The 12,665-nt window shown below is 39.1% G+C and overlaps 2 protein-coding genes across 2 annotated transcripts; both read left to right on the forward strand.

Moving 5' to 3' along the window:
- The first annotated feature begins 189 nt into the window (after positions 1–189).
- LOC101165879 (nuclear factor of activated T-cells, cytoplasmic 2) lies at positions 190–9,203 on the forward strand. The gene is made up of 10 exons (XM_011474982.2): positions 190–553; positions 1,252–2,251; positions 2,389–2,560; positions 2,839–3,041; positions 3,282–3,454; positions 3,804–3,944; positions 5,364–5,419; positions 5,619–5,751; positions 6,419–7,033; positions 8,762–9,203. The coding sequence occupies exons 1-10, from the start codon at positions 427–429 to the stop codon at positions 8,806–8,808; spliced, it is 2,667 nt and encodes an 888-aa protein (XP_011473284.1). The 5' UTR covers positions 190–426; the 3' UTR covers positions 8,809–9,203.
- A 1,155-nt stretch (positions 9,204–10,358) lies between these two features.
- On the forward strand, positions 10,359–12,604 carry manbal (mannosidase beta like). The gene is made up of 3 exons (XM_004068804.4): positions 10,359–10,460; positions 10,711–10,903; positions 11,844–12,604. The coding sequence occupies exons 2-3, from the start codon at positions 10,751–10,753 to the stop codon at positions 11,952–11,954; spliced, it is 264 nt and encodes an 87-aa protein (XP_004068852.1). The 5' UTR covers positions 10,359–10,460; positions 10,711–10,750; the 3' UTR covers positions 11,955–12,604.
- The last annotated feature ends 61 nt before the right edge of the window (positions 12,605–12,665 follow it).

The raw sequence follows: 12,665 nt of genomic DNA on the forward strand, positions 1-12,665 counted from the left end.
AAATTGCGTAAATTAACAAAAAAGGGGGAAACATAACTCATCAATTTCATCTCTTCACCAAAAATTCAACTGACTGAAAGGCCATGCATGTCTCTTGATTTGTTACAAAAATAGCAGCTATCGCGGCCATCAGTGAAGTGAGCACACAGGAAGAGATGAGGCGTGTTTGCGCGCGCAGGCGCTCACTCTGCTCACCTCTCATCAGCAGCGCTCCCAGGAAGCGCTCTTTTCTTCGCACAGTTTGATGCTTCTCTTCGGCAGCTGCGCCAAGCTTTGAAATACATTGCTTTATAAAACCATTGTTTTCTTTTTGTTTTTGTTTTGTTTTTTGAAGCCGTATTTTTGATTCCGAGGACTATCTGAGTTGGCTATTTTGAAATTTAAAAAAAAAAGTTTGTTTGGGGACAAAGTCCTTTGAAGCTGGAGATGACTTCGGGAGGTTTGGAGCTCAGTGAGGGCCTGGGGCAAGACATAAACCAGGAGGAATTGGACTTTTCTGACCTGTTTCTATACAACACAGCGGGAGATGAGTTTACTGTTGGCTGCACTAAAGGTTGGTATTAAAAAGGACACCTCTGGTTATGTTTTTTTAGTCTTTTCCGTAATGTCTTCAACTTCTTCTCCCTTGACAATTTCAGAAGCCTGCAAGTGTGTTGTAATTAGGGAGGTGAAATTTGTTCAGGTGCACAGCAATTAAAAAAAATGCTTTTGTGTACCTAATTTACTCCATTTTGAGCAAGATTGTTTATGCTGAGTGTGTGTTATGAACATGTTTGACCTGAACAGGTGGGTGTGGATGTGTCAGTACAATGGATATTTTAAAGAAAGTAAAATATTTTATAATAATATTTCTTTCAGTGTAAATGTTTTATTAGTCTACATAAATTCTGAAAATCCTTTTAACAGCTTTTAATCAGCATATTTATTGATTTATATATTGGTTTATTTATTTGTTGGGCTTTTGGCCTTTTTATGTCTTTTATGATTTGTAATTTGTTTGTTTTTACCCTGTCTGTTTTATAATCTATACAGTGCCTCCCCAAATTTCAGCATTTTCTTTCTTTTCATGTTTGCCTTTTATTGTTTTATTCTATTGGATCTTAAGACTTTTTACTATTTTAACTCGTGCTTTTGTACATCTTTTATTTCAAGCTCCTCATTTTCGACTGCATCCTCACGAAAGGTTACTATATCAACAAAGTGATTGACTGATTGTTTGAATTAAACAAATCTTTTTTTGGTAACTGACAGGTGACCCAAATGCTGTACCCCAGAACAACAGCCACCCTGCTCTGGTTGGGATTAATTCGAATGATCCCTACATGTCAACTTCTGCTCAGCCAGTGACCAGCCAGAACACCTCCACCTACAGTCCCAACACAGACAACCTGCAAAGGGCTGTGCTTGACCCCCAAATGTTGTTATCCAGAGCAAACACCATCCCTGCCCCCAGTCCCAGGATTGAGATCACTCCTTCAGGGGACTCCTTAAGCTCTCAAACAATCGAGCCCAGCCCTGGCTCCAAGTCTTTGGGAGCCTACAGGGAGTGTGTCAGCCCTGCGAGTAGTAACTCCTCTACAGGCTGGCAAGCAGATATATACTCCCCCATTACATCTCCATGTGTCACCCCTCCTCATGGAGGAAGCTATGGAGCCTCACTGCCCGCCCTGGATCTCTGTCCCAGCATGCAGAACATCAACACTTCTTCTGCGCACTCCTCTCCTGGTACATCACCTCGTAACAGCGTCACAGACGAGACCTTTCTCCAGCCTCATCTCCACAGCACTGCCTCGCCGCTCCCTCACAGGCGCTCACGCTCCACCTCACCCCAAGGAAAGCGCTGTCTGCAGCAGGCAGGCTCCTGTCAGGAAGGCACGCCCGTAAAGCAGCGCTCCAGGAGCCCCAGCCCTATCCCAGTGCCCCATGAGCACCAATACCAACACTACTTGTACCAAAACCAGGCCCAAACTGAGTTTCAGCCTCAAGCTCAGACTTCAGTGCCAGGCCTGGAGGAGGTGTTAAGCAGCCTTAGCTCCAGTCTGCCCAGAGCAGTGCCTCATGCTGTGGGGAGGGGAGCTCAGCCACAGGCTCAGAGGCAGGACCGTGCATATGGAGAGACGTATGAATGGACTTTAGAGCAGGAGACTGCTTGTAGAGTTGGACACGAGGTCAAATCTGAGACCATATACATGCTTCCAGCTAGGTGGTCTCCAACTCAACAAGGGCATCATGCTGGAAGGTCCACATTCAGGTGATTTGTGTTTTTACCACCTACAGTATTTTGGTCTGGCAGAGGTAACTGTAAACACAAAAACACACAAGTTTTCAAAAGTGCAAATGGTCATATTTGTATAATATTAAAATGAAATAATTTTAATTTTTTTTCAGTGGCTTTTCTGTGACTCCACTTCCCTCCTTGGAGTGGACATTGCCCAGTCAGTCCGGCCAGTATGAGCTGCTGATCCAACAACAGCCCAGGTCCCACCACAGAGCTCACTATGAGACTGAGGGCAGCCGAGGAGCCGTCAAGACCCCCAGTGGAGGGCATCCCGAAATTCAGGTGTCTGGATATAAAAGCAAATGTTCTCAAGGACCACAAGACCAAACGGGGTGTAAGGGATGGTAAATGCTGGGTGATATTTCCTGGTAAATGTTTTGCACAGTAAGCTAACACGTATGCAAATAAAGAGTCTGACACTTTATCCCACACCAGTGTACCTTTAACAGTAATAAATAAGCCATGGTTTGTCAGCTGATACAAGGTGCCGAGTTTAAAATGTTTTTTGTTAATCCTACGGAGTTAAAAGTTGTGCTAAAGCATTGTGTTGCGTTCACCAGCTGCTCGGCTACCAAGGCACGACTCCACTGGGGCTGCAGGTCTTCATTGGAACGGCAGATGAGAGGCTCCTAAAACCCCACGCTTTCTACCAGGTCCACCGCATCACAGGGAAAACCGTCACCACGCCCAGCTTCGAGACGATGATCAATGGGACTAAAGTGTTGGAGATTCCTTTGGAACCACAGAACCACATGAGAGTGTTGTGAGTAAACCAAAACATGTGTTTAACAAATCCCACAGTGTTGCATGGATTGTTTTGGCATCTGCAAAGCAATGCCTATAGATACAGAGGGATGGCGATCCGAATCACCAGCGCTGCTAACTGTTTATACTAAAAGCTACTGTCATTCTTTCTATTGTTCTTTCTATTCTAAAGCATGTTGAATAAAACAAGCAAGCAGCAATACTGACATCTCTTTGCATCTTTTCTGTCATTGCACAGGATCGACTGTGTTGGAATCTTGAAGCTCAGAAACGCAGACATCGAACTAAGGAACGGCGAGACAGACATCGGACGAAAGAACACTCGAGTCCGGTTGGTGTTTCGTGTCCACATTCCTCAACATGGAGGTCAGCCCGTGTCTCTTCAAGTGGCTTCCAATCCCATCGAATGCTGTAAGACATATTTTTTTCCCATTTTATGGACTGAGAAACGTCTCAGCAGCGGTGTCAAGTACTCACACATTTAGTAGCAACGTTTCTAGAAAAGGCTGTGAAACTGAAACTGTTTTGTTGAACCTTCATCAAGACTGAGACAGAAATCATGATTTCGAGAAGGTTTTCTGAAAGTTGGCATAGTTTGTGGATGACTTTACAGGGAAAGTCCAGGAAACCCCAAATATGTAGCATAGAAAGTTGATAGTTTTCATGACAAAGAATAAATAGGAATTCCAGCAGCCCCTCTGGGTTGCCTTCAGTGTTGTTTATGGTGTGTGGTCACACGTGCATCTTCATGTCTTTCCAGCCCAGCGCTCAGCTCAGGAGCTTCCTGCAGTGGAGAGGCAGGACCTGGACCGATGCTCTGTGCTTGGGGGTCAGCAAATGGTCCTAACTGGACAGAATTTTACGTCTGACTCCAAGGTGATATTTTCAGAGAAGACTCAAGGTTAGTTTTTGTTTTTTTTAATGACTCAACTTTTGTCATCTTTGCAACTCTGACGCTACAGTTTGAGGTTTTTCAAATTTACTGCTTACACAAATTTTAGAGCCAACAGATCACTTTGCCAAAACATTTTTTGTGAGTACAGTTCTTACTATATTAGGTAAGAGGCATTGTGGTAAACATTTGCAGTGTGTGACTTATGTTGACATAAATTACTTTATATTTAGATACAAAACAGTTACTTTGATTGAAAGTGACTAATAATCATTTTGTGAAGTGAGGCTATATCATGCTGTGTCTCCACCCACACATCTAGTAACAGCATTTTATGATCATTTGCATATCACCTGGGAAACCTGAACTTTCACTGACGTATATCTACCTACGGCTCCCTCTTTCAGCTTCGAAACAGAGCTCTGATAAAAATATAATGTTTTTCCTGAAAGTGAAAACTTGTATCATTTTTAAATGGAAATTTCTCCGCTTGTTGTCGCTCTTTCGGCCCACACAAAGTTGCTTTGTTGCATTCTTTGAGCGTTGGTACAGTTGGTAGAACCCGAAGCCTCCCTGATGCTTGTCATTGGGGGTTTTGTGCAACAGGATGTGGTAAGACATGCTGATTAAAAATTCTTTTCACTGCGTGGGTGGAACAGAGTTACATCAGGTAGAAGCTGGGGCGGGAATGTAACACTAAAGTTGAGAAAATCAAACTTCAAAAGAGAAACCACAGTTTTCAAAGTGAACAAGTGTGCTCCAAATTGTTACCAAAAAAGTACATTTTTCACTAAGTTGTGTTTTTTTGGTTAGCAACAGTTGACCTAGTTAGCTGAAAGTCAATAAACTGTCTGGGTTTTTTTTCACTAAGACAATTTTTCTTCTGGAAACTAGGTTCACCTTTGTTCATCACAAACAGTTTTAGGGTGCGAGGCAAATTCTGTTCAAACCTCTGCTAAGAGCTGCGTCATCCGGATATGCCTCTTCTCATCTGGGTCCCGCAACTCTGCACTTCCAATTAAAACTGACAATTTAAAACGAAAATGTGCAGCAGATAGCAAGTTTGAGATTTGGAAGAGGTTAAATGACTCAATTGCAAGAGGATTGTGATGTAAGTTGGAGTCTTCAGACAAATGGATATGGTCAGGTTTTTGCTGAGCCAGCAATTATTTCATCTGACAGAAATAAGTGACCCACATGGTTAACTAGGAAGTGGCTAAAACAAAACAACTTTTTACTCGTTCAAGCAATTCAATTGTAAGTACTACAACTATCTGCAAATATGTCTTTTACTCTGCAACTTGGAGCTCTGAGAGCCGAATTTAATATAATTTGTGGGTGTAAGGATAACAAACATAACTAGTCAAACTATGATTTGATGTTTTACATTTTCAGTTTTATGAGTAAATATGCTTCTTCTATTTTCAGATGGACTACAAATCTGGGAGGTGGAGGCCACAGTGGACAGAGATAAAACCCAGGCTGTAGGTTACAGTCAGTACTTTTGCTAAGAAACATGCAAGCCCTGGACCTCTTGAATTGTTGGATTGATTTTTATTAAAAATCTTTCCATTTATATGTTTCAAATACAGCTCTTCAGAAAATCTGTCTCAACCTACTGATCAATGTATTGAAGTATGTCTTTTAAATGTTATATCTTTGATTTAATTTCAATTTTGCTAGAACATGCTGTTTGTTGAAATCCCTCCATATCGAGATCGGACGATTTGCCAGCCAGCTAAAGTCAACTTCTACGTCATAAATGGAAAGAAGAAACGCAGCCAGCCTCAGCACTTCATCTACACGCCTGTGATAGGTTTGTATTTGCCTGCGGTACTTGGAGTACCTGAGAAACAGAAAAGCTTTCAAAAGGTCTACATTCCCAACCTCTAAGGGCAGAAAGAAAAGTTGTAGCTCTGACAAAACTGCTATCAGAGACTCACCACACGTTTATGGGATCGTATTTGCCACAGAGAATTCAGTTACTACGAATGCACACTGGCAGATTGACACAGTGGTTTTGTGGATGCCAAACCCTCTCTGATATCAGTCTATGTGCTAACACTGTGATAAGGAAAACACTTTTTTTATTCTCTCAATGCACAGGTGTGTTTATTTAAAAAAGTTTACTTTAAAAGTTGCTCCAAAAGTCAGTTTTAGTAATATGACAAAAAAGAGGACAAAGATCAAAGACATTTGGCCAGAATTTGGATTCCAAATGCAGTCAGAATCCGTCTGGCTTGTTTGTTTAATAGAACAATTTATAAATCATTGACTGTTATGAATATGGTTTTGTGTTTATTATATTTTTTATAAAATCAGCCTGGTAACATAATCGGACATTTGAAAATAAACTATATGATGACGATTCAGTTTTGGAGGCTTAATCAAATGCTGTTTAACAACAGTGTTGTACATATTTCACCAGTGTTTTCAATGTACTCCCTTTTTATTGTAACACGCTCTTTGGTTTTACATTTCAGCCATAAAATCAGAGCCACTGGATGACTATCATCTGAATTCATACAGCTACTCTGACAGTCAGCCCGTGTCTGCCATGTCTATGAGATCCCTCTATCATCACCTGGAGCAGGACATCAACCCTCAAGCCTTAACGCTGTACCATCTAGCCACTGTGGACCCACGAGCCCAAATAGTAACCACTGATCCTCTGGAGGAGCCAGCCTATTACCAGTCCAGAGGGGGCTCTCTGCTCAGCAGCCCAGTGATGTACCACACTCCAAACCAGCATTACACCAACTGTGGTCCAGCCGTTCTGTCCCATTCCGCCCTCTCTCCCAGCCAGTGTATGGGTGTCAGAACCCCAGTGTCCACCAAGCTGGGTGACGGTCCAAAGGTCTGTGATTCGTTTGAGGCTTGTTACATGTCAAGGCAGCAGGGCTATGTGCAGACGTCGCTGCCACTGGGAAAGTCTCCACCTTCCAAATACACGCAAGTGAAACCTGGAAGCAACACAGAGTCCATCGGCCATCATGTGGTCCAGATCAAGTCCTCTCGAGAAAACTGTGATGATGAGAGAGTTCCAGAGAGGGTCAAGGTCAAGCAGGAGAACCTCAGCTATGCCTACCTAGAGGATGGTGAGTATTATTGAGAACTTTCCCCTTCATCACTTCCAAATAAAAACAACAGTGTAGATATCCAGTCTGCTCCAATTACCAACGGCAGAAAAAACTTCCAATAATCACAAAGTGAATTTGACTGATATTGTTTAAAAGAACCACTCCAATAAAAGTGGTGTTCTTGGTGTTTTTACCACCTTCTTGTAGCATATAGCATATAGCATGTTGGAGGAAATCCATCAAACATTAAGCTCAAAATTGCATTTCTGAGTATTTCTTTATTCAAATTGTTGTGAATCAGGATCAGGAGAAAACATGTAGCTGGAAAAAGCTTGTGGCTGTGATGAAGGTGCTGCAATCAGTGGGCCACACACTTCCTGCTCTGCTCCATTCTAACACATCTATTTTCAGACAAATAAATCCATGTACATCTTGGTTTTCCTCGTTAATTAAAAGACCACTGATCGGTGATGATCGGTGTGGGACTATGAGAAGACGCCTTTGATACTATTACAGGAAACAGCTCGAGCTTGCCATAAAAAAGCACAGCAGTTTTAGCTCCAAAATGAACTCTGTGCTGAAAGACAGGGGGATGGGTGTTTGTGGTCCAGTCTGCAGTGCGCACAAGCACACTGCAACTGTGCGTTTGCAGATTCTGCCTTGCGGCTTTTTGTAGGGCCTTTCTATCCCATTTCCTGTCTGTGTCGTGTCACACAGACACCCTCGCCTTCTGAAGACTCGAGTTTGCGCCCAGTTGCATTTGAACCTAAGCAAGTACACCTGCACACATGTTTCTGAGCATGAAGTGAGGGAATGAGTAGTCCCTCATTTTACCTGCAGAAAAAGTTTATTTTGTTTACACTTGAGCAATAGAGGGATTGAGACAGGAAGTAGCTGTACAGTCAAATATATGCAAAGGCCTCTGTGGCGAACATCAGTGTCTTTTGTTCTAAACGTTGGCTCAACAATAACAGCATGAAAGATGATAAATAACTATGTTAAAATAAAATAATAAACTTAGGATTTTAGGTCTTTTGGCTGGGAAATTACAAATAGTTTATACTTGGTTGTTTTGTTATTTTTGGTATTTTTTATTACTTTTTTCATCAACACAAACCCACAAAGAAGATGTTAAACACCTCCTACACCTTTTTGTTTTTATTTAAACTAATTAGTGAAAAGTTCAGATCAACATGCTAATTTTTGATTGAAATGTCACGATTTCAAGTGGTGGGGTTGGCTGGTCCTGGTGACTGAGGTGAAACCACAAACCTCAAGATTTCTGCTGAAACCCCCTCTGTCTGTCTGTCTCTCTCACTCTCCCTTTTCTCCCCCTTCGCTTGTCCACCTTTGAACTCATTGAGTTAAACAATTCAGGCAAAAACGATTCCATAAACCATAAAGAGAAAAAAATAAAAATAAACGGCTTTAGCCTTCATTAGAAATTAGAGACTTTATTAGAGACTTAAAAATCATAATGAGTCTGACTGATCTATCCTCCTACATTGGAAACTTTATTGGGGTGCACCACAACTTATAAACAGATTAAATTTGGCGACTCCTAGTGGTAGAATAAATATCCTTCAATTTGATTAAAACCTGAATTATTGTTATTAGTATTATTTCTGCATGTACAAAAACTATAAGGAATAGAAAAACAAAACAGCAGCAAATATTATATATTTTTCAATTTGTTTTAAAAATGCAAATTGTAAAACATTAATGTTTTCTTCTCTTGTTTTCCAGTAAATGATATCATAAGAAGAGACATGAAGGGCCACAATGGAGAGTAATCCTGCAGCACTTCCGTATCTCTGACTATATATATTGTAAATGTCAGACTTGGTTCATTTTGTTGGTGAGATTTTTAGAAACCATCTGTTCAATCTGTTGTGATTTTTTTAAATTTGTGTTTGCATCGTGTGTGTAGGGCTACAGGAAGCGTCTTGGTCTAAACTCTTGTTTGCAGCTGAAATCTTCTACATAAAAAATAGAAAACAGCCCACATTTGTTGTTTTTAACAAAACAACATTTTTTTAAGAAAAATATAAATGTCTACACATTCTCTACAGCATATTGTATCTATTGTCCTTTTTATATCATTTTATATTCTCTTTGTTTATATATTTGTACAATCGTTCTCTGTAAGCATGTGTATTTTATATCTAATAAATGTCTCTTGAAAATATGTTTGAGATGTTCTGCTGTATTATAATGGTGACTTCATTCAGATTTAGCATCTATTGGCAAACTCTGATCAACATGTGAGAGGTGGGAACTAATAAACTACGGCACATGTGGAAAATCTTGTCAACATAAGGGGAATTTAAAAGATCAGTATGAAAACTGATGAAGAAAATCAAAAAAATACTCCAGCAGCACAATTTATTTATGAGAGGTGTAACGATTCATTTGAATAACAATTCAATTCAAATCCTAATTTGTGGTTGATGATGCAATTCATAGTCGATTGGATCATTGTGAATGATCTGATTTGACCCGATCACATACCTAAAATCAGTCCAGGATAATCTTGACAAAAATGTAACCAGTGTGACTCAGAGAGAAATACCTGGAACTAAAAAGTACAGGTGAAGTTTTCCAGATTCTTTGTATTTCTTGCAAGATAATCAAGTGCAAATTAAACATATGTACAAACAAGTAAACAAGAACTTCTGGCAAATCCATTCCCATTTTAGTTTGATAAAGTTGAGCCCACTTTTGTTTTTCCACATCAAAATAATTTAAACAGAAAATTATTAAAACATTCTACCAGACTGTACGATCACGTCTTAACAAAATTCAAAGTGTTTCCACACATTGGACTATAATAATGGTTTGATCCGTTTTTGCTGCCATCACGTGTGTGTCGTCTGCTGTGACGTACTTGGTCGTTTTTATGTCAGCAAAATAAACCTACTGGGCCTCAATCCAAATGGTATTTTGCAATGTCGATTAAAATTAATTTATTGCAATTTGAAACTATTTTATGATAGCATAGGTCTATTCGATTAAAAGCTTGCCTCAGATAGATCAATCTGGTCGGGTAGCCCTAATATCATTAATCAATGACTTGTTACACTCATACTGTTTATGTTTTCATTTATTCTAATTATATATTTATAATGACTGAAGTTTAAAAATTTAACAATAGAAAAGTGTAGATTTTAACAGCATAAATCCTCAACGACACAAACAAATTTTTTATGGACGCCTAAAATATTATTATATTATATTTTATTAGAAGCTTGAATCCAAGTTGTATTTTTCTGTCAATGTTCTGGACGTTAGGGGGCGACATTACCACACCGATAGAGTGATGGAGCGGAAATAGATCCCAAATGTTCACGTCATTTCCGGTAGGTCATTTCTTTTGTTTTTCGCATTTTCTGACCGATTACAGGAATTTGTGTTTGGTGTTATGATTTTGGGGCTGAATATAAAGGTGAGTAGTTTAGTATATCATCGTATAACATCTGTCACAACGCTGGTGTAGTTGAACTTCAACTGCGGCGTACATAAGCACAAAATTGTCATCAGAAATACTAGATGTGCATCTTGAGCGCAGTCTTTGTTACAGCTAATACTGTTTTTATAGTGGCTTCAATCATTTGTCTGCCCCCACTTCTATAAAACGGCACCATTTCCTCCCTTTCTTTCCTTCTTTGGTGGTAATTATCCGTATGTTGTCGCAGAAAAACTAATTAAGAGAAGTAGATCGAGCAGATCGGAACCATGTCTGCAGAGCAGCTGGACCTGTCCCCTCCTGAAGTCCCTGAACCCACTTTGCTTGAAAGTATCCTGCGCTACGGGCTGTTTCTGGGCGCCATCTTCCAGCTAATATGCATTCTGGCTATCATCTTCCCCACATCCAAGAGCCAACAACAGGTAGAGATTCCACCTTAGGAGATGAAGGCAGATCACTGAATATGAGGCGCGTTTTTCCTCTCATTTGTAAGGTTTGGTTACTGGTTGATCATTGGTTAGAGTTTAAAGTGTCATCACCAGCAAGCCTGAGCTCATTGAGTGTAGGTTCAGCCTTGAGCATTTAACACAACTCAGTCTGCACTGTCCTATGAGCTCCAAAAAAATTCAGAATATTTATATCAAGAGAGATAACATATTTCTGAGTATGAGTTGTGTGCCAGAGATCTTCTGCAGCTCAGTTGTTTACTGTTTATTTTTATTACAGATTTATATATATTTTAAAATTTAATAATCATAATTTTTATCTTATATTGAAATGTGACAATTTTGTAACACAAATATTTCAAGTAAGATTTTTTTTCAGTATGTCAGAAAAACAGGGAAAACTCATTTTAAAGGAAGTGCTGACCTTTAATTTGTGAACACGATGTACTCTCATAATGCACACTGAGAAAAAAACATATATTTACGAGCTTAATATATATTCTCTAACTCTTATTTCTCATGTTTTTACCAGATTTTCTGACAACTCTTCACACCATTGCCATTCCATCTTTTGCAAAAGCCCAGTACTTTCTTTTAGGAAGTGCATGGCAACAGGAAGAGACAATGGATTTATGTTTATTTGGGTTTCTGGTCCAATTTTATTAAGATATACAACATACACACAAAGACATTAGATAAAACAAAAGTTTGACTTGAAACAAGATTTTACTTCATTGTTCCCTTTAAACTTTTTATTTAATACTTCAAATCTATCTTTGCTGTTTTGCAGGGTTTTTTTTTCTACAACCACATCTTGATGTTTGGAATTTTCCCCTGTATTTCTATAAATTCTTATATAATATATCACTCATAACTTGACTGATTAAAGTGTTGATTATCCATGTTTGCTCTACAGGAGGAGGTGGAGCCCAGTGAAAGTAAGCCTGCCGAGCCGGTGAAGAAATCCAAAGGACCCGCACCTCAAAGCCGACAAAAGCCTAAGAAAGAAAGCAAAAAGAAGCGATAGTGTTGCACATTTGTGTTCATTTTACCATGCAGAAGAATTTTCACTCTTCTAGAAGTTTTAACTGTAACAACAAATACACTTATGCTATTTTACAGCAGTATTGCAACTCACAGCAACCTTCAAGTCACATCAAGCAGTCATTCTTTGCTTTTTTTTTTTTTTCCTGAGAAACATATTAAGTGTTTTTTTCTTATCTTTTTTATGGGTATTAATGATTAAAGTGTATCTACATTGAAACAGAGAGAAAAGGTGTGTCTTTAAGTGCACTCACTACCAAAGTTAAATTTATTGTGTTTGGTATGAAATGAATTCAGGTTTATTTTATTCATTATTTCAGGTTTCCCCCCTGGTATCATCACACCAGAGGTACTTTTGAAAATATCAGACCATTTTTTCGACAATTGTGTCAAAATGTAATGAGCAATATAATTGTGTGCTTAAAAAGGTTTGCTTTTTAAAAGAAACTTTTTGGTATTGAAAGTATTAGGCTGTTTCAGGTTATGGAAAAAGTAGTTAGTAAGCTGAAATGTCCTAAATAAACATTTTATACATAAAGGAGTGTTCATTTCACAAACGCATGTAGGCTAAATAGCAGGAAATGTGTTGGCAATTTTTGGTTTGATGCTTGTATAAAGTGATCTTTAAATGTTTTGGGATATATTTTTCAATGTAGAAGTAAATACATTGTTTCTATATATCAATGAAATGTCA

The sequence above is a fragment of the Oryzias latipes genome, chromosome 5 (assembly GCF_002234675.1).
Source record: "Oryzias latipes chromosome 5, ASM223467v1".
NCBI lineage: Eukaryota > Metazoa > Chordata > Actinopteri > Beloniformes > Adrianichthyidae > Oryzias > Oryzias latipes.